The 20,427-nt window shown below is 41.7% G+C and overlaps 1 protein-coding gene across 8 annotated transcripts in view; it reads left to right on the top strand.

Annotated features, from left to right (window-relative positions):
• The window catches only part of EBF1 (EBF transcription factor 1), a 443,435-nt gene that overhangs the window by 410,191 nt on the left and 12,817 nt on the right, over positions 1-20,427 (top strand). For all 8 annotated transcript variants that reach the window (XM_064278925.1, XM_010592220.3, XM_064278923.1 and 5 more), the window contains exons 12-15: positions 13,757-13,822; positions 14,815-14,992; positions 15,648-15,827; positions 20,222-20,416. In XM_064278925.1, coding sequence (XP_064134995.1) covers positions 13,757-13,822; positions 14,815-14,992; positions 15,648-15,827; positions 20,222-20,416 — 619 coding nt within the window. The remainder of the gene's footprint in view (positions 1-13,756; positions 13,823-14,814; positions 14,993-15,647; positions 15,828-20,221; positions 20,417-20,427) is intronic.

The following is a 20,427-nucleotide window of genomic DNA, read 5'->3' as shown; positions in this document are numbered from 1 at the left end:
TGGGGCTGTGTGGTAGATATGGATTGTAGAGAGGCTGGATTATAGAGGGACTGAATTGTAAAAAAAAAAAAAAAAAAATTACTTTTGAGTCTATTCTGACCCATACCGACCCTATAGGACAGAGTAGAATTGCCGCATAAGGTTTTCAAGGAGTGGCTGGTGGATTTGAACGGCCAGCCTTTTGGTTAGCAGCTGAGCTCTTAACCACTGCACCACCAGGGCTCCAATTGGATTGTAGAGGAGTGGATCACAGGGGGGATAGGTTGTAAGGGGACTGGGTTGAAGGGGGATGGATTGTAGGGGGCATGGGTCATTAGGGAAATGGATTATAGGGGTTTTAGATTATAGAGGGGTCAGATCGTAGAGGGGATGAATTCTAAGGGGAATGGATTGTAGGAGACTGGGTAGTAGGGGGTCTGGGTTATAGTGGGATGAATCGTTGGGGTCTGGGTTATAGGGAGATGGATTGTAGGGGACAGGATTGTAGGAGGGATCAGTTGTAGGGGAGGATGGACTATGGAGGATGGGCTGTAGGGAGGATAGGTTGTGGGGGGATGGATGGGATTGTAGGAGGATGGATTATAGGCAGATTGTATTGTAGGGGGATAAATTACAGACCCTTTGAGTAGATCTAAAAAAATCACTGAATGTCAAAAACCATAGTTGATCTGGCAGACATATTACCACAATGGTGCTGTGCATCCCACCGTGAAAAAACTCAAGGCGCTGAACTACAGAGGCAGCAAACCCTGATGGTCGCTTCCCCTTCATTGGCACGCGAAAACCTCAGTCTCCATGAAGCTGCTCTTCCTGTACACGGGAATTAGTCATTTCAAACACCATACTAATTAAGAGTGCCTTAAAGTAATGGAAGTAGGCAGCAACATCCTTAAATATAAATCATTTTCACCTCCACAGGCCACATGATATGTTGCATCTCTGTCGCTCTGTCTGTATTGAAAGTGAATGTTTATAGTCTCAGTTCATCAGTTCACATTAGCCTCATGCTGAATATTTAAACACAGAACAATTTGAACACACCACGAAGGAAGACAGTGACTGCACTTTCATTTGGAACAGCAAGGGCTCATCTAATAATAATTTAGTAAATCAGCCATTTAGTGGCTCAGTTGTGCACTGCATTGTGCCAAGTATTATTCAGTTCAACTGTACACTTGCAAAATTGAAATTCAGGCTCTAGTCTCAGGCACTATTTTTGCTCAATGGAGAGATGAGACCCAAAATCGCCCTCCCCAAAGAGCTCTGGTGTTTACTGATTTATCATAAATACAGAAAAACAGAGCTGGGGCAAAATAAAACTGGAGTCGGCTGTATACAATGTATTCTAATTATGCTTTTATTGTTTTAGTCTTTATGCAAAGACTATCACTAATTCAAAACCTACAGTTGCATCAGTGAAAATACAAATAAGAAATCTTTGCATAACCACATTGCCTGTGAGCAGGGAAGGGCATGACTAAGTTTCAAAAAGATAAAGAAAATCCCTACATCTTTATCTTCCGTGCTGTGGCACTGGCCGCGTGCTGTCTCAGATTTGTTTATTGTTTTAATTTAAGGAAACTCTATTAACGTTATGTCCAGAAACAAAACTGACCTTACTCAAACAAAAGCACAAACGAAAGCAAGATTTATGGTATATACAACTCTTCGGAAAAACGCACGTGTCCAGGAAGCATTTTGTCTTTGCATTCTCTTGTCAAAAACACAAACCGTGGAATGCTGTTTACTCCCTTCTCCCCTACAGCTGCCAGAGAACCTACAAGGAAATTTCATCTCCCTGTTTTGGTAATTTACTCATCTTAGGGGATTGGTTGTTATTGTTGTGTGCTGCCAAGTCAATTACCAACTCATAGCGACCCCACGTGACAGAGTAGAACTGTCCCATAGGGTTTTCTAGGCTGTAATCTGTCTTGGAAGAAGTACAACCGGAAAGTTCCTTAGAAGGAAGGATGGCGAGACTGTGTCTTACGTACTCTGGACATGTTGTCAGGAGAGATCACTCCCTGGAGAAGGACATCATGCTTGGTAGAGAGTCAACAGAAAACAGGAAGATCCTCAACGAGATGGATTAACACAGTGGCTGCAACAATAGGCTCGAGCATCACAATGATTGTAAGGACGGTGCAGAAGTGGGCAGTGTTTCCTTCTGTGGTACATGGGGTCGCTATGAGTCAGGACCAACCCGACGACACTTAACTACAACGACCTTTACTGGAGCAGATCATGAGGCCTTTCTCCTGTGGCATCACCGAGTGGCTTTGAATCACCACCTGTGGGTTAGCAGCCAAGTGCTTAACCATTGTATCATCAGGGCTCCTTAGGGGGCTGGTTTCCACCTCTCAGATGCTTCTTTTATCTTGGAAGTTTAGCCTTAGATCTATGCATCCCCTGGAATTGTAGGCAGAAACGTGTGTGTATGTGGGTGTGTGTGTCCTGAGTTTGCACATGCACATATGCACGCAAGTAGTTTTTCTTGTGAGAAGGGCATTACCCCCACCAGGGAAAAAAAAAAAAACCCATTGCCGTTGAGTTGATTCTGACTCATAGTGACCCTATAGGACAGAGTAGAACTGCCCCAAAGGGTTTCCAAGGAGTGGCTGGCAGATTTGAACTGTTGACCTTTTGGTTAGCAGCCAAGCTCTTAATAACCACACCACCAACACCCTACTTAGCTTTGTTGAAAGGTTCGTGACTCTCCACAAGTCATAATTCTCTTTTCTTTAGATTATTTTATCATGAACTGATTTATTTTGCAGTAAGTTATTCTGCTCGTCATTGATGTGTCATGTCTATTTTATGGATGGAGAAACTGAGGCTCAAAGAGGTCAAGTAAACTGCTCAATTGTATGCAGCTAGTAAACAGAGGCTTTCTACCTCACCGTACTTCCTCGACATTAGTCCCATCAGCATCTTTTACACTTTTGCAAATAAGATGGTATCTCAGGGAGGCATACAATACATGTTGGCTGTAAAAATGCATATAACCTGCCAAAGTTTCCTGGAAAATAAGTGGAGATTTTCAATATGATTTTTAGCTATTGCTTGATAAACACTAAATATGTCAGGTGCCATACTAAAGACTCCATGCGTTATCTCATTTAGCCACTGGAGCAGTACTGATATTAATCTGGTTTTACAGACAGGGAAACAGAGGCAGGCATTTACACTGCTCATAAATGGTGGAGCATGGATTTGGGCCAAGTCTATTGGACTCTAGAGCCAATAACCCTAAGCTCTGCCTCCAGAATTAAGCAAAAGGAGTTTTAAGAACAAAGGCAATTTTGCAAACCCATTTTAAAATCCCTCAAGCTTGGCGTGGGAGGCGGGTAGCGGTGGCATAGACTGAGGTTAGCTCACAAATGGCTGAGCTAGGAGAAAGTGGCAGCAAGAATTTAAAACACCACACACACAAAATCTTGGAGATTATTCTTTTTCTCTTTAGTTGCAGAGTCCTTGTGGTAGGACTGTAATAATAGCTACTCCAAGAGCTGAGTTTTGGAACTCTTTTAAGGTTTTTTTTTTTTTGGTATTGAGCCCTTGATGAATGAGATTAAGTTTAACCTTCTTTGTATCACACCCCATGTACAGGGGCATTGACTATAATTACTCATGAGTTCAAGGAGAAGTAACAGGAGGAACAAGGGAAATTCATTTCTACCTTCCCAATCATCTAACCACCCTTTTCTTATAGGCTGAAACCCTTAGGAACAGAGACTCCAGGAGGTCTTGAACCTCATTCACTGTTTTCAGCCCTGAGTAACACTTCAATTAACCATTGGAGTGATAAGTACCCAGCCCCAGCCGTCTCGAGGCAGTGGATTTTAATTGCAGTTTTACTCAGGACCATCTGTAAAACCTGGGGAATCATCATTCACAGATACCGCTCATCTGGAGGTACATATAATAAATGATGATGTTCAACAATTTAAGAACAAAAGCAAATTGTATCTCTGACTCACTTAAATATCCTTAAAGTTCCAGCATGGGCACATGTCACTTACTGAACTTAACTACATGTGCTTGTCCCAAAGCATAAATGTATACATGCATTTGTACACACACAAAGAGCCCTGGTGGCACAACAATTAAGTACTCAGCTGTTTAGGTTGGCAGTCCGAACCCACCCAGCAACTCTGCAGGAGACTACCTGTTGATCAGCTTCTGTAAAGATTACAGCTAAGAAAATCCCATGGGACAGTTCTACTCTGTCACATGGGGTTGCTATGAGTTGAAATCAACTCTATGGTACCTAGTAACAGTAACAACAACAACAACAACACACACACCAAACACACATATATACACGTATGTATATATGACAAATAAATATCTTTGTTTATTCAGTGGTACTTTTTCCTTCAAGCTAGATACTTAATCTGCCTTGCTGTGGGGAAAGGGGAGCTACAGGCAAAAGGCAAAGAAAAACAGAAGTAGTTAATTTTTAGCTTTTGTGTTCCTAAGGGCCCAGGCCTTGGCGACTTAAAGGAGATTTAAAAGATTTTCAAGGATAATTTTGACTCTAGGCAGTTTTTGTTTCATGTGCTGACTTTACAACCTACCCCTGAAAAAGACACCTCTCTTTAAGCAGAGACTTTTATCCTGATCAGAAAGTTGATTTCCAAGGCCACTCAGCAGGACCTAACCCGGAGCCTTGGCCTTAAAGCAGTACAATGAATTGGAATCAGAAGAGCTGACCAGAGGTTAGCAAGTTCAGCTCTGTACCTCCAAGCAGGTCAGCCTCACAAGGGTGCAGACACCATTTTTCACTGTATTTGTGGCGGGAAGCACCCCAGGCTCCCATTCACCAATTACCATGACACCATTTAGAAGCGAATGCTAGGAGACCAAAAAAGAGGGGGAAAGCCATTGTCATAACTCTTCTCAGGAATACCTGGTTTCACAATTTATACTTAACTGCTGACACTCGAAAAGTCGAACATTTTGGCAAAATGAATCAAGCTGTAATGTTTCTTTTATGAGATCCCCTTGCAGGAAAGGAAGGCTTGGCACCTCGTGGAGACCAAGCTTAGTTATCCATCATAGTAAAGTCAGCTGTCCTAGTCAGCTTCTCAGAGGTCACACGATCGAACCAACAGCTCTTACAACTATATTATTGCTTACGGAACAGTAATTGAGGCACCAGATAAAAATTACCTGGTCTAATAGGCAGCGAACAATTTTCACTCAATAAAATTATAAGCCAAATCATTCATTTCATAACACTCTGGCTAATTTATTTGTTGACCTTTTAATATCTATAGCTCTTCAGTGGTATTAACTGCAACTCAGACAAAATGTCTTGTTCATTTCACTTCCATTGATTTTTTTTTTTCCATTGAGGCAATAACAACTGCTTCAAAACAGCCTTTTTCTTTCCACTGTAAAAGTCAGTCATGTAAGTTAGTATGTCTTACGTTGATATAGCTGTGTTAGCATACAACCTACTTTAATTTCGTATGATCCAGAAGATTCCTATGCTATGTATGAAATAAAGGCAAAGCTACCTGGTGTGACTCCAGCCATGGCTGGGTGAGGATCTATAATAATTGTTTGAGAAGTAAGAGGGCTGTCATCTAACCTGAGCATAAAATCAACTTTAAGATTAGATGAGTTTCAGAAGTACCCCCCTTCATTTTCTCTGCACTAGCATGCTTTTGATGCCTTGGCCTCTTATGGTAATAACAGTAGAGCCTTTTCAAAATATTTTATTTCTTTGTTTCTGCAAATTTCTGCAGATTTTGATTGTGGCTTCAATATTTTTCTTTAAAGAATCTGAGCAAGGCACGTGTGCTAGAATATTCTGTACGGTAGTCGCAGCTGAAGCTGAAGCTCCTTATGTAATAAAATACGATGAAGTTTTTAGAATATAGGGTTGTAAAATGTAATTGTTACATATTTGGCATTTTATGCCTCCCTAGAAATAATTGCTTGCTACCTCTACCTCATCTATGTTCCCCCTTTCCACTTCAATGTAGTCTAAAGTGGTCCTTAGTCATAATGAGAATGCCCCTTTCAACAGAAACATATATAATTGTATCCATGCTAAAGTATAAGTGACTCTTCTCAGTCATAGGGCTTATGAATAAATGGTGTTTAAAATATGACACTAAAGGCTTCTAATGATCTGCGGTAAGCTCTATTTTGAGAAGTTCATATTACCAGAAAAATGAAAAATTTGAGGAATGTCTCTGAGGATCGGAAACTAAACAGTATTCAAATGTTATTTTGGTTTATTTTACTCCTTCCCTCACTGTCCTCATTATACTGGTGTTTTAGAATACAAAGTCTGCCATTGTGGAATTTTCCATTTGGCTAAATAAACACAAAGGAAGTTGGGCTATAGAACAAGCCTCCACAGAAATGTATCTCAGGACAACTAGTATTTATTGCATCGTACTTTCAGCTCTGTGGGAAATGGGCTACAAGAAATGTCCAATCAATTTTTTGGGCTTTCCAATCAGGAATGTCTTCCAGACTTTCAGAAGCAAGAGGAGAAAGAACCAGGGCTTAAAGGCTAGTGGGCTGAAAGGACTATTCAGAATCTGCATTTAAACTGAATTTCTGGGCCCTTTTTTTTTTTTTGAGTAAACTCCTGAAGGAGGAGGTGAATGAACTCAATGCTGATTCCATTGATAGGTACTTATCATCTCTAAATCAGGACTGATTCTGCCACTCCACTTTGTTTTATGTTGCTGATGTTTGTCTTGAATCCCCTGATGAGACAAAGTAGATTGGTGATAAATGGGTGTCAGGGAAATTTGCAGTGACAGACAACTCATGTGCTTCTTTCTCAGGCATCACCCAAGTCAACTTGACTTTGATAACTGATGCTTGTAGTTTAACTTCTGTTTTCCTCCATAACTCTCAAAAAATTATTTCCCAGTTGGGAAAGCATGAAGCCCCAAACTCAGATTGTCCTCCCGAATTACTGAAATATTTGTGGGCCTTAATTCTATGAGGGTGTTCCAAGAGTCCCAAAATCTGATTCCGAACCTTAAGAGTTAATGTTTTATTGGTAAGTGAATACCCACTCGGCACTAAGAGCTGGCCTGCAAGTGGTATGAAAGAAAGAAAGCTCAGGCCCTGTCTCCTGGTCATCTAGGTTCAAGGTAACCAAAACATTGAATTGGGTTTATAAGTGGTCCCAGCACTGGACAATTAGATAACTTTCTCCCTGGAAGAAGAAATATGGCCAATGAATATGAATTTATTTGCTACACATTTGAGGTCAGATACTAAAGAGAAGACTCCCATGGAAGGTGGAATAATCCTCAGTGATTTTACTGTCATGAAACAGAAGGAAAGATGAGGGGCCTGTTTGCATAGTAGAAGTGATATGCCTGTTTCCCTAGGCGGCTTTCTTGGGAAAGAAAGGCAGAGACCTAAGTGTTTCTAAGGGCCTAAGAGTACAGTTAATAAAAGGCTGATATACATCAAGACCAACCTCATGTTGCTAGCAGCTTATAACTTGAGATAATGTCTGTACCAGACATGATTCATTATATTAATCACAAAATTAAAGTGTAAGCACAAGCCAGCAGGAGTGAAAGAGCAAATGCATTAAAAAAAAAAAAAAGTGGCATTAAAAAAACCCACAGTGATCAAAACTTGACCTTTGGGAATTTATATATTGGATTAAAAAAAGTCTGGAGCCAAATGGAACACCAAATTTAAGTCATTTGCTTTTACAAGCCATGCAAAATATATGACTTTGTCATTTCATACATATAAATTAAGCATGCACTTTTAAAAATCAGTAACTGTATCTTAGAATAAACCCTTCAACAAGAATTTCTCAAGGCGTGTGGTATGCTGAACCCTGTGCTGGGAGTTTAGAGAAGGAGATTAAGATACATGCATGGCTTCAAAGAATCTACAGCCGAGTTGTGGAGTGTTGAGACTAACGTGCCTCAGATTAAAGCAGAATTATCTGACAATACCTACTTCTGTGCTCTGGTAGGCGGTACAGACAGCACTGTTTTCAGCGGGATGAGAGAGATTAGGAGCTGGGGTATCAGGAAAAAATGGCATTAGTGTGGGTAAAATAGCGTTATACTCAAGGGTTCAGGTTCTGTTGTCTAACAGGTATACTTGCTCAGCCACTTGTCAGCTGTCTGAACTTGGGGAAAGTCGGCTAACCTGTTTGAGTCTTAGTTTCTTCACTGGTCACATGGTGATATGAATAGTACCTTAAGAGACTCTCTGTGAGATTGAATGAGTTCATGTTGCACAGTTCCAGGCACGTGGGAAGCTTTTAATACCTGGCAGCTATCTTTTATTATTTTTATATCACCATCACTACTACCTTCATGACCAGGCTTATACGGATAGGATGGCTTTGTAAATGGTCACAGATTGAAGCCAGCATTCTAATTAAAGGGAAAGCAAAAGGAATGAAGGTATGGAGATAGGAAGGAGCCAAAAGTTTTGCTTCTAGGGTAAGGAGAACTTTACTGAACCAGAATAGAAAGCAGTTGTTCAGATATGTACGGAGAGAAGATAAAGACGATAGAGTGAGATGATGGGGGAAATTTTTTGTAACCTATTTTAACTTGAGAAGGAGCCTTGGTGGCCCAACTGTTCAGTGCTTGGCTGCTAACTGAAAGGCTGGTGGTTCAAACCTACCCAGTAGCTCCACAGGCAAAAGACCTGGCAATCTGCTTCTATAGAGATTAAAAACCAAAAAATCAAACCTGTCACTGTCGAGTCTATTCCAACTCATAACGACCCTATAGGACAGAGTAGAACTGCCCCATAGGGTTTCCAAGGAGCTGCTTGATTTGAACTGCCAACCTTTTGGTTAGCAGCCGAGGCCTGACCCACTGTGCCACCAGGGCTCCAAAACACTTTGCAGACCAAATATCCCTGGAGGTGCAAGAGTTAAGCACTCGGCTCTTTCAAACCCACGCAGTTGCTCTGAAGGAGAAAGACCTAGCAATCTGCTCTCATAAAGATTAAACCAAACCCAACATGTTGCCATAAATTTCGACTCAGTGATCCTACAGGACAGAGCAGAACTGCCCCATAGGGTTTTCAAGGAGCAACTGGTGAATTTGAACTGCTGACCTTTTGGTTTGCAGCTGAGCTCCTAACCACTGTGCAACCTCCATGAAGATTACAGCCTAGAAAGCCCTATGGGGGCTGTTCTACTCTGTCACAGGGGGTTGCTATGAATCAAAATCGACTCAATGGCACTCAACAACACCAACATAACTTGAGATGATGTCTGTACCCGTGTAGCTTTGTGCTGTAGAAAGGTCCTGAAGAGTGATATCATTATGTAACTACTACGGAAACAAGAAGCTAAAAAATGATTTGCTAATTGATTGACTTGCAACTTAGAAAGTAAAGGTGACTTTTCTCCCTGTATTTGTAACCCATTCAGTTTCTTATAGTGGTTCCAAACTGTAAGTGAAACCTACAACAATTACACTTGAGCTATTTCTAGGAACCTCAGTCCTCCTTGAGTATCCCAGTGTTCCTATGGACTTGTAATAGATTCAGGGTAGCCTTAGCCACTTCTTTCTCTTCAGACTCTCACTTACATAATCATCAGCTGATGGTCATGGCAAGACAGTAAGGTTAGGCTTTCATCGTAAGAATAAATAGAGTGGTGAAAAGTGGTTGTTTTTTAAGGAGAAAACATTTTCTGTTTCTTTAAGAGAGAAGAAATCTAAGGCCATGAAAAGAAAAATGGCATCTGCCTTAGTCATCTAGTGCTGCTATAACAGAAATACCAAAAGTGGATGGCTTTAACAAAGAGAAATTTATTTCCTCACAGTAAAGTAGGCTAAAAGTCCAAATTCAGGGCGTCAGCTCCAGGGGGAAGGCTTTCTCTCTCTGTGGGCTCTGGAGGAAGGTCCTTGTTCTCAATCTTCCCATGGTTGAGGAGCTTCCCAGGCACAGCAACCCCGTGTCCAAAGGGTGCGCTCTGCTCCTGGTGCTGCTTTCTTGGTGATATGAGGTCCCCAACTTTCTGCTTGCTTCCCTTTTATCTCTTGAGAAGTAAAAGGTGGTGCAGGCCACACCCCAGGAAAACTCCCTTTACCTTGGATCAGGGAGGTGACCTGAGTGAGGGTGGCGTTACAAACCCAGCCTCTCAACATGAAATTACAATCACGAAATGGAGGACAACCACACAATACTGGGCATCGTGGCCTAACCAAGTTGATAGACATATTTTTGGGGGGACATAATTCAATCCATGACAGTCCGACTCAGGATGTAGATTGGAGAGCGAGTATTAGCTTTGTAAGGAGATTCTGGGACTTTTCAATGTTTAGGATATTAGTATTTGTCTTTTCAACTCCCAAATGGAATATATTTTTTTAATCCAAGGATGGGATTAATTATCTTGGAAGAGACTAATCTCTACCCTCATGTTTTGAACTGTGAACAGGGAGACGTTTTAAACATTATGAAAAGAAGAGAAAATCTCTCCTGACAAATAAGTGCCTTGAAAAATTCGACATTAGTACTAGCCAAGTGCTCTTTCTTTTCAGAAATATTAAAATTGCATATTAGGATGGAAAGATTTTTATACTATGCGCCTTCCTAATGCCACAAAAAATAAGACTTTAGGAACAATTTCAGAGACAAAAGATTATATGAAATATCCAGCTCTTCCCCTTATGGGAAATTTCTTTTTTAACATCCCAGGCACAATCATTTCCTAATATGAAATTACAGATTTTTCAAATTACCATATAAAACTGCAAAAAAATTACACTTGTGACCATGGAAGAGATAGCACACACTATCAATTTGATTTTAAAAGACATACATCTTTTATATTACCTGTCATTTTTATAATGCCTTTTACAAATTTGATCAATACATTTTAACATTCTATATACTTTAAGTGCAATATACAATAAATATTCAAGTTTCATTTTAAACATGCTTTAGCCTTTAAATTGTTAAAACTGCAGTGCCCTTTCAATCTACTTACATAATGTCATAAAATATACATTTCAAGGTAAATGAAGTCAGTTACTTCAATTTAGTCCCTCAAACTGGTAGTAAATGAGAGGTTAACACTATGGTGCCAAACCCATTATTGAGTAAATTTAGCACCTTGGACAGCTCTGTAAAATCTTTATTGCTTTCCTGACCTGCTCGTCATGTTCTGTCTGTGTGTTCAGTGGCTCTCAGCTCTGATTGAAAGGCAATATATTAGATCCCCAACACAAACACGCTTGGGGGCTAGTTCACTGGGAGCATAATGACATGGAGGTGAGAGCAATTTTCTGGTCACTGAAATCCAAGCACCTTGCAGGTCCATTGCACTAACTCATAGAGGACTTAGAAATTTCCTTTCTCCTTCCCATTTGCAGAAATAACTAATAGAAGCAGAATCACATTGCCAAGCTGAACCAAATTGGGTTTTCCCTTAAACCTCAATGTTGATCCTGCAATGAAGGCCATTTTTAAATGGGCTGCATATCATTGATGGGTATAGTTTCCAGGACAAACAATTCAGGTTCACTCTCCTCCAGACCATGGGCCTGAACTGAGGCTGTGTTGATGACCCACCTAGGAAAATATATCGAATGGAAAAACATGCCCAGCATCATGGAGCAAAGAAGATTGCTACTTTAGAAAAGAAGAGTCCCATAGTTCATTTTCAAAGGATTCAGTGGTGACAAGAGCTCCGGGTATTGAAATAAGGAGAAAAAGAAACAAGTGGATTCTGTCATTGAAAAAATTTCATCGCCAAAAATACATGGCACTCAAATATATAGCATACCCTGACAGTTGGAATTTTTTCAGAGGTACTGAAACTTCAAAGATCTTGAAGTTTATTTTGAACTTCCCTTCTCCCTAGTTTTGTGAAATTAGTTAAAATTAGAAGCACTGCTCTCTATGTCCCCAATTATGGTGTTATAGGTGTAGAGTTCACAAGTCCACTGTCAGCTGCCTCCCATGATGCTTTTGACAAACAGGAGAACTGTATTTTTTTCTTAAATGAAAAAAAACAAAACAAAAAAAAAACTTTTTTGCCAAGCCCAAACACTGACATAAATATTTATTTGAAGAAATAAATGAACATACACCCAGAGAAGTCAAATCTTAATAAATAAACTAATTTGATCCTGTTTTGTTTTAATCTTTCCTGAGAGCCAGATAAGTCCACGAGGTTTTACTGAAAGCAGCACAAGCTGAATCTGGCACCTATAATGTAGCCAGTTATTAACTGCTGTGGTCAGACAATACTGCCAACAAAAAAATGGTAAATTATCTTGTAGCTTGCATTAAAAAATAAAGAAATGATTTCAAATATATTGATTCAAACCCCATTGATTTTATAATGCCTTTTGCTCCCTCTGCGGAAAATAACTGAACTTACGGCAAGCATGAATGTTTATTGAGAACTCAAAACCCTCCTATCTCATTTTTGAATTTAGGACATTATATATGTCATAAGTAGTTACTGCAGTATGACAACTATTTTATCTTATATTATAGAGAATTTAAAATTGAAAAATGCTAATATGTATCTAAAAGCTTGTCATTTCCAGAGTTGTTCACGGATTTTTGAAGCGGCTATGGTGACAGCAAAATGAATGCAATTATATCCCTATTTTCTGATCAGCGTCTGCAGTCTATGAAAATTGAACAGCACGGCTTCTCTATGCAGAAATCTATTGTGTAAAATATTTAAAGTGTAAACTTCTTTTGAAAACTTTACCCACAGCAAAAATTGTAAACTTATCTACTTGCAAATCACTGCTGATCATCATACCATATCTACGGTTGGTTTTCTGGTAATTCTCCATTGTACATATACTGAGCGCAACTCTGCTTTCCTTTTTACACTCCTTATAAACGAATCTGCAGAAAATTCAGGCAGAATGAAGACAGGATGATTTCTTTGGGTTAGAATGAAAAAAAAATTAACTACCACACACACTTTTGTAGAGTTAACCCTATCTTCTCAGAAGCAGATGTGCAAGTTAACTATGGAAGTCCACCACAATGAACCAAGGGAGATACTTTTTTCTTCAATTGAAATGAGCAGCAGAGCGTTTCTCTAGGATGAAACGGAATGAGCAACTAGGGAAAGTGACAAATAATACTGAAACAGCAAAGAATTCCTGTGAAAGAAACAGATTCTGCCAGTCATGAAAATTGGGCCTGAGGGGGCTTCCGGGAGCAGGCGAATCCTCTTGTCAGCGCCTTTGCTAGCAGTGCTTTGCTCCGTGCATGGGTTTACTATATACCAGCCTGGGATTGTGGCTCTGCCACACCAGGGAGATAAACAAAGGAAGTTTAGTGCTACATGCTTCTAGTAGCTGAAGATTGATTGGAAATCCCTGGAAAATGACCTGTCTGATAAGGTCATGGTTCCTGGAATAAGCAATTAAGTGCGAAATAAACACATCTTAGGGATTCATAACTTGCACTGAACGACATCGATTGGAGTAATCTGGTAAATGACCTCGGAATTGTATTCAGCAATAAACATATGAGTGCTTTATCGTGCCTATGGCGGACTATTGAGTGATGTATTTTATCTTGCAAGACCAATGATGCTCACCTTTTGACTCGATTAAGTGTGTATGTGAACAGAGATAAATTGGCGATTTAACGCCATTCTGGGGTTCCCCAAGCTACTGCCTTTGAAGCGGGTGCCTTGGCAAAGTATGGCCAGAGGGAACTGGGACGTGATCATGTGAAAAGATAGCAACAACCTGCCTTCACTCAGAGGCGTGTATGTACTTTTTCTTGACAGGAAGTAATACTCAAAAGGGCTGCAGACCTGGTGGAAGCGCTGTACGGGATGCCACACAACAACCAGGTGAGCAGGCAGGGTCTCTAACCTGCGCCTAACATGCTCACACATTCAACGGACGAGCTGAGATCCTTATTGCAATGAGAAAGTATGAAGAGTATAAAAACCACACGCATGAGTTAAGAGGATAAGTGATTCAGATATAACATGTTGTAAAGCTATTCAATTATTCTCTCTTCTTTTGTAAATCTTTTATTGCCTTCCCCACTGAATCATTTCCTTACGAGAAAAGGTACTCCCTTTAAAACTCATCTTTAGTGGGAATGTACTTCATAATTGAAGAAGGGAGTTACTGGTGCTTCGTTTTATTGCTTTCAGCTTTTCAAGCAAATTTAGGAGGAGAAAAAGGGCTTAATTTCTCTTAAAAGGTACAATGAGGACTGAATGCTATTGGCTGTTTCTATTTCACAGAGCATCTCCATGTCTATGATCTCAATTGCTTAGGAACTCATGGGTCTGACAAATCATTCGCTCCTTTTTCATGTTACCTGAGTCAGCATCCAGGGCACACAGTCCCACTCAACTCAGGGACACAGAGTCATCTACAACTTGTCCTCAAATTCAGCAGAGGAGATGAGTTGCAGTCAGTCTCTCTCGGTCTCTTTCTGTTTCTCCCTATCTCTGCAAACCCCAGAGTTCCTGTGTTATAGGTGAGGAGGAAAACCCCATGGTACTGTCCTATACTGGGAGGAAGTATGCAAGGTAATGGGTTTTCAATGTCAGACGTATGGGGTTATGAATCCCAGCTCTGTCCTCAAATAGAAGAGGGTCCTTAGTGAGGTCTTTGCCTCTCTGGGCCTCAGTTCCCTCATTTGTGATATGGGTAAGATGATGATGAGGCTAACTTTGTGGGGGCAGGAGGGTTACAGAAGTTGATGGCGGTTGAAAGCATTGAAAGCCGTGAGTGCCGTGCCTGGCAGATAGTAAGCACTCGGGAAGTAGTGCCAGTGGCAGTATGATGGGGGCTAGCTAAAGGGAAGATTCCCTGTCCTTTTCAGGAAATTATTCTGAAGAGAGCGGCAGACATCGCAGAGGCCCTGTACAGCGTCCCCCGCAACCACAACCAGCTTCCGGCCCTTGCTAACACCTCCGTCCATGCGGGAATGATGGGTGTGAACTCCTTCAGTGGGCAACTGGCCGTGAATGTCTCCGAAGCATCACAAGCCACCAATCAGGGTCAGGAACCTGCTCTTCCTTTTCTTTCCCTTTCCCCTGTCTCTCCCAAACCTTGAGCTCCCTCCGTTTTATTTGGTATGCAACAATTTTCATTAAAAAAATATTTTATTTATAAGGAGAGATTCCTAGTTGGTGGGTATCAAATATTATTTTAGAATTTGGGATCTAGCTACCATACCTAGTACCCTGGCAGAGGGGGTAGAAAGGATGCATGCCTGCATTTAGCCATCTATACGTTTGACTTTTTGCCATAAACCATGAGTGACAGATCACAAAGAGGGTTGGAATTAAAGTTCTGAGGGGCCAAAGCACATCATTCTCACCCAGGGAATATAGAAACCTGTTAACTCCAGGGTACATCTCTTAGATTGGGATTTATTTCTGCTCCAAAATGATAATTTATAGGCCCTGGATTGCCACTTCTCACGGCCCTGCTAAGTATTTATGATCTCCTAAGAAATCTGTCTTTTGCTCGCTTCCCATTTTAATCACAGAGCTAGCACCACCAACCCACGCACATGAATCAGCCGACCCCTTCCCTCTGGGGTGCGGTAAGGGGACAGGAGACAGAGACCTCCCCTTCCCCGAGAGTCTGCCAGTTTTGCAATCCATCTGAACCCCTCTCTCACCCCCGGTTTTACCCCCACTCCCTCAGGTTTCACTCGCAACTCAAGCAGCGTGTCACCACATGGGTACGTGCCGAGCACCACCCCTCAGCAGACCAACTATAACTCCGTCACCACGAGCATGAACGGATATGGCACTGCCGCCATGTCCAATTTGGGTGGCTCCCCAACTTTCCTCAACGGCTCAGCTGCCAACTCGCCCTATGCCAGTAAGTAGAGATATGTGTCCCGTGTTTCTGTGCGTTTTCACTAGAAGGGCTCGGCATCCTCCTGTGGGGCCCATTGCGTAGGTCTCCTCGGCCTAAGAGCCCCATCCTGCAAGACATGGGCCCAAGTGATGCTGCTAAAGGCACCACTCCCTCCCGTAGAACTTCTGCTCTCCCTTGCTGACTTTCCACCCCTAAAGCGCTTCCTCACAGGCAGAACTTTGCTGCAACCAAAAGCAGCAGTATAGTGTAACTTCGAGAACTGAAGCTTGGAGTCAGATGGAGATGGGTTTGACTCCTGTTTCTAGTTACTAAGGAGTGGCCTTGGGCAAGTTCATCTCCTCTCCAGACCTCAGTTTTCTCATCTGTAAGATGGGGCTGAGAGTAGCATCTGCCGGTAGAGCTGTTTTGGGACTTAAATAAGGTAATGCATGTAATGGACTTTTCCTGATGTCTTTTCCATGAGAGGCATGTTCAATAAATCCGAATCATAATTCTAATGACGATAATGACAATAAAAAGTGCTGGTGGAATATAGTGTAGTAACAACAGTCTGAAACTTCACCTCTCTCCCTTTTGGAATATGACTTCTTTGATTTTTGTTACTCCTGAATTTTTTTTTTCCTTTGTGTTTGCTGTGTACTTAAAAAAATATGAAAAATTAAAAAAAACACATCTTGATTTTTTTCCGGAAACCTGGCAAGACTAAAAAAAAAAAAAAAGAAACCAGAAATGTTCCTCAGTGCCTTGTCCCTGTCCTAAAGGAGTTTAGCTTAAAGGGTTTTTTGATGCAGTGTTTAAGTGGCATCTGAACAACCTTAATGAATTGGCAGCTTTATATATGAAATGTCATGGGCCCCTGCCTACGAAATCTCTTGATCTCCCTCTGAGGAAGTTTTCGCAGATAACCTAGTTCGTTTTGGACAGCATGGATGACTGTTCTGATGTGTAAAATCTGGCCAAACTCTTAGCCATTTGTAGAAGTTATGATAAAAGACATGCTGGTAAGTGAAAGAATGTTCATGATATTTATACAAGAGCCTTGGATAAAAATACTAATAATTATGTAGTCTCTCATGGAGGATATGCAGAATGTGCTAATCCTTTGAAAGAGAAAAAAGGATTATTAGCTTTTAGGAGAAATTATTCCTAAAGAATATGCAGAGGCCTTGCCTACCGGGGTGAATCCTTCTACTTAGTGTGCACTAGATTCTATATTCCTGCTTTATTTGTTTGGAATCAGAAGCTTGTTGAACATTTAAAATCCCCTCCCGCCAAGTAACCTACATGCACTGTCTGCCCGAAAGTCAACATCTGGGGTCAGTTTCACATTAGATTATGATTCATCCAAGAATTGCTCCTCATAGATCTGTCACTTCAGCGTTTTCCAATCCACTCAATCAGAAAATGTTTCCATCATGACCTGAAAATTAAAAGGTGCCATTCTTAATTAAATCAATAAACTAATTGCTATATGGTAACAATTCAATTCAGGGGCTTGGTTTGCTCTGCTTTCCCAAGCCTGGGCAGACACCAAGTGACTTCAGCCTGAGACTGCATCTGTCAGACTGTGAAACTTCCAACATTTCATTTCCATTAATTGATTTCCTCAGTGCTCACAAATATAGTATTAAATTCTCAAATAGGCTCTCAGATGGGACGGTTTTATCTGCATAAATGCAAATAAAACAATAAACACAAAGCTCAGCTGATTTGAATTTTTGCCTCTGTAATATTTAATTATTCATAAACCGCTCATGTTGAAAAATTCCAAACAGAATAAAAAATAAAAGAAGACATTCCACCGGTGAACACGCTTTCTGGTATGGTGGCTGATAACTAATAATGTTATAACAAATGGAGCTGCTTGACTATATTTCACCCCTTCCTCTGTTAACCACCCCCCCCCAAGCTCCCCACCTCTAAATACACATAATGATCGCATTTGCCAACGAGATTAATTGCTTTCCTCAGCGAACCAGCAGGATTTCAAGTCTACGAATATTTAAAAATCAAACCTCTGGTACATGAGTTTTGCAATTTAAATGGGTGTTATTATTGAGGGTATTTTTGCATTTACAAATCCTAAGAGATGTATAAAAATGCTGGCCTCATTAAAAAGAAAAGGTACAGTTTAGAGAATGTTTGTGAAAACTCTGAGAATGGCGGCTCTGGGTTCTGCTCCATAAAACATTCGGTGCTTTTGGATTATGTAGTGCTGGGGGCTGAGTACAAGGGGCCATTTCCCCCCTTACGGCAATTGCTGCATATGGCCCATTCGATTCTCACTTCCGTAACTTTCCAAAGCCAGTAGGCCAAGGATAAGGCCACCCAAACAGGGCTTTGGGCTCTGGTGGGCTCATGGGAAGGGGGCCTTTTCCCTGGAGATCCCTTTCCTTTGCAGGGTGGCGTAGTGGAATGAGCACTGAATTGGGGTTTGAATCCTAGCATCACCACATCATTGCTGTGGGTCTTGAGCAAGTCATGAAACCATTTTCTGCAGCTCAGCTTGCTCAGTTTTCTCAGGTGTAAAAAGGGTGTAATAGATCCTGACTCTAGGTAGTCGTGCCAATGATATAGAATGAAACAGGTAGGAAGATGCTTGTAAACGATAAAGCAGCATGTAATGTTGAAACCCTGGTGGCGTAGTGGTTAAGTGGTATGGCTGCTAGCCAAAAGGTCAGCAGTTCAAATCCACCAGGCGCTCCTTGGAAACTCTGTGGGGCAGCTCTACTCTGTCCTGTGGGGTCGCTATGAGTCAGACCCGACTTGACAGCAATGGGCTTGGTTTTTTTTTTTTTTGGAATATTTATTAAATAAAGTGAAAAATAATAAAGCAGAAGGAAGTGCCTAGAATTTTAATTAAGTGGCTAAAAATCATCGAACACTATGCATACTATTCTGTAGGAGATATAGAAATTAAAAGGCGAGTGTGTGAAAACACTAATCTCCAGTTTAGAGGGCTTAAATCTCCAGTTTAGAGGGCTTAGTGCATGCAAAAGCATTGCCTCCTAAAATAAACAAGAGATTATTAGCCAGTACTCAAAGTTAAAGGAGTCCTTAGGTGGTACAAATGGTAAACGTGCTCGACTGCTAACTGAAAGGCTAGAGCCTCGGTCCACCCAGAGGTGCCTCAGAAGAAACACCTGGCAGGCTGCTTCCAAAAAATCAGCCATTGAAAACCCTGTGGAGCACATATCTACTCTGACACACATGGATTTGCCACGAGTCCCAGTCAACTCAATGGCAACTGGTTAACTCAAAGACGAAGGAGTATTGTGGTTGGTTAAGAGACCGTGCACCTACCAAACTCCGTCACGTCCCCATGCAGCTAGCTTCTCTCTTTCTGCATTGCCAGTGTTCTCCCGTCATTGCTTATCCACATCGCTGCTTACACTAGACTGTGAGTATTTGAAAAAGGCTCCTGTCCTACCACTTACTAATTCATAAATATTTGTGTAAGGTTCCATGGGGGACAGAAAGAATTTGGAGCTTGGATTACAGGCCTCCATTTTCCAAAAATGCTTCAAGTGGCAGTGCATCCACCTAGCTTTATCTCCATTGTGGAGCCGTATAGCACGGTCATATCCTGAAGGATCTCATAGCGTAATACAGAGAATCAGGATGCGCGCGTGCGCACACACACATACACACATCTACTGGTACCTTAAGTTGGAGTCCTTCAACTCATCCTTCTTCTGTCTCCTTCCATCAGTGAGCTCACCCTCTCAAGCTGGCCTCTTTCTGTCTCTTCTATCCTCATCCCTTTGCTAGTAGTACCTTAGTTTAGGCCCTACCTAGAATGCTTCCCAAGTCCTCCTCTGAAGAGGCTTTTTCTGACCACCAGCACCACTTCCCTTCCCTGCCTCCACCCAGTTGGCCTCGTTCACCTTTGCCACTATTTTTCCTGCTCTGTCCTTTGTAAGACCCTTTCATACTTCTGTTTCCTGGCCTGGGGTGTCCCCAGTGCCTAACACGCCCAGCACATAGTAAACCAGTTGCTCCCAAGTAGATTCCAACTCATGGTGACTCCATGTGTATCAGAGTAGAACTGTGCCCTATAGGGCTTTCAATGGCTGATTTTTTGGAAGTAGATCACCAGGCCTTTTTTCTGAGGTACCTCTAAAAAGTGGGGCAAATGGTTAACATACTTGGCTACTAACTGAAAGGCACACAGTAGGCCCACTATAAACACCTAAAAGATCACCGGCAGTAAGATGTAGCACATACTGGTACCAGATGATGAAAGCAGACACTCTCCTGAGAGCTCAGGGCAGGCTCACGTCAGAAGGGGGTCCTGAGCTGGGTGGCTGGGTCAGGGTGGGAGCTGAACTGCCCGTCTCTGAATGCCAGGAGGGGCTCTGAGCTGACTTGTCCTTTCCCATTGCCCCTTTCAGTTGTGCCATCCAGCCCCACCATGGCCTCCTCCACAAGCCTCCCCTCTAACTGCAGCAGCTCCTCCGGCATCTTCTCCTTTTCACCAGCCAACATGGTATCCGCTGTGAAACAGAAGAGTGCTTTTGCGCCAGTCGTCAGACCCCAGACATCCCCTCCTCCCACCTGCACCAGCACCAATGGGAACAGCCTGCAAGGTAAGCCCCAG

The sequence above is a fragment of the Loxodonta africana genome, chromosome 2, assembly GCF_030014295.1.
Source record: "Loxodonta africana isolate mLoxAfr1 chromosome 2, mLoxAfr1.hap2, whole genome shotgun sequence".
Classification (NCBI taxonomy): Eukaryota; Metazoa; Chordata; class Mammalia; order Proboscidea; family Elephantidae; genus Loxodonta; species Loxodonta africana.
Note: the sequence above shows the minus strand (reverse complement) of the source record. Positions and strands in the feature narration are given on the sequence as shown.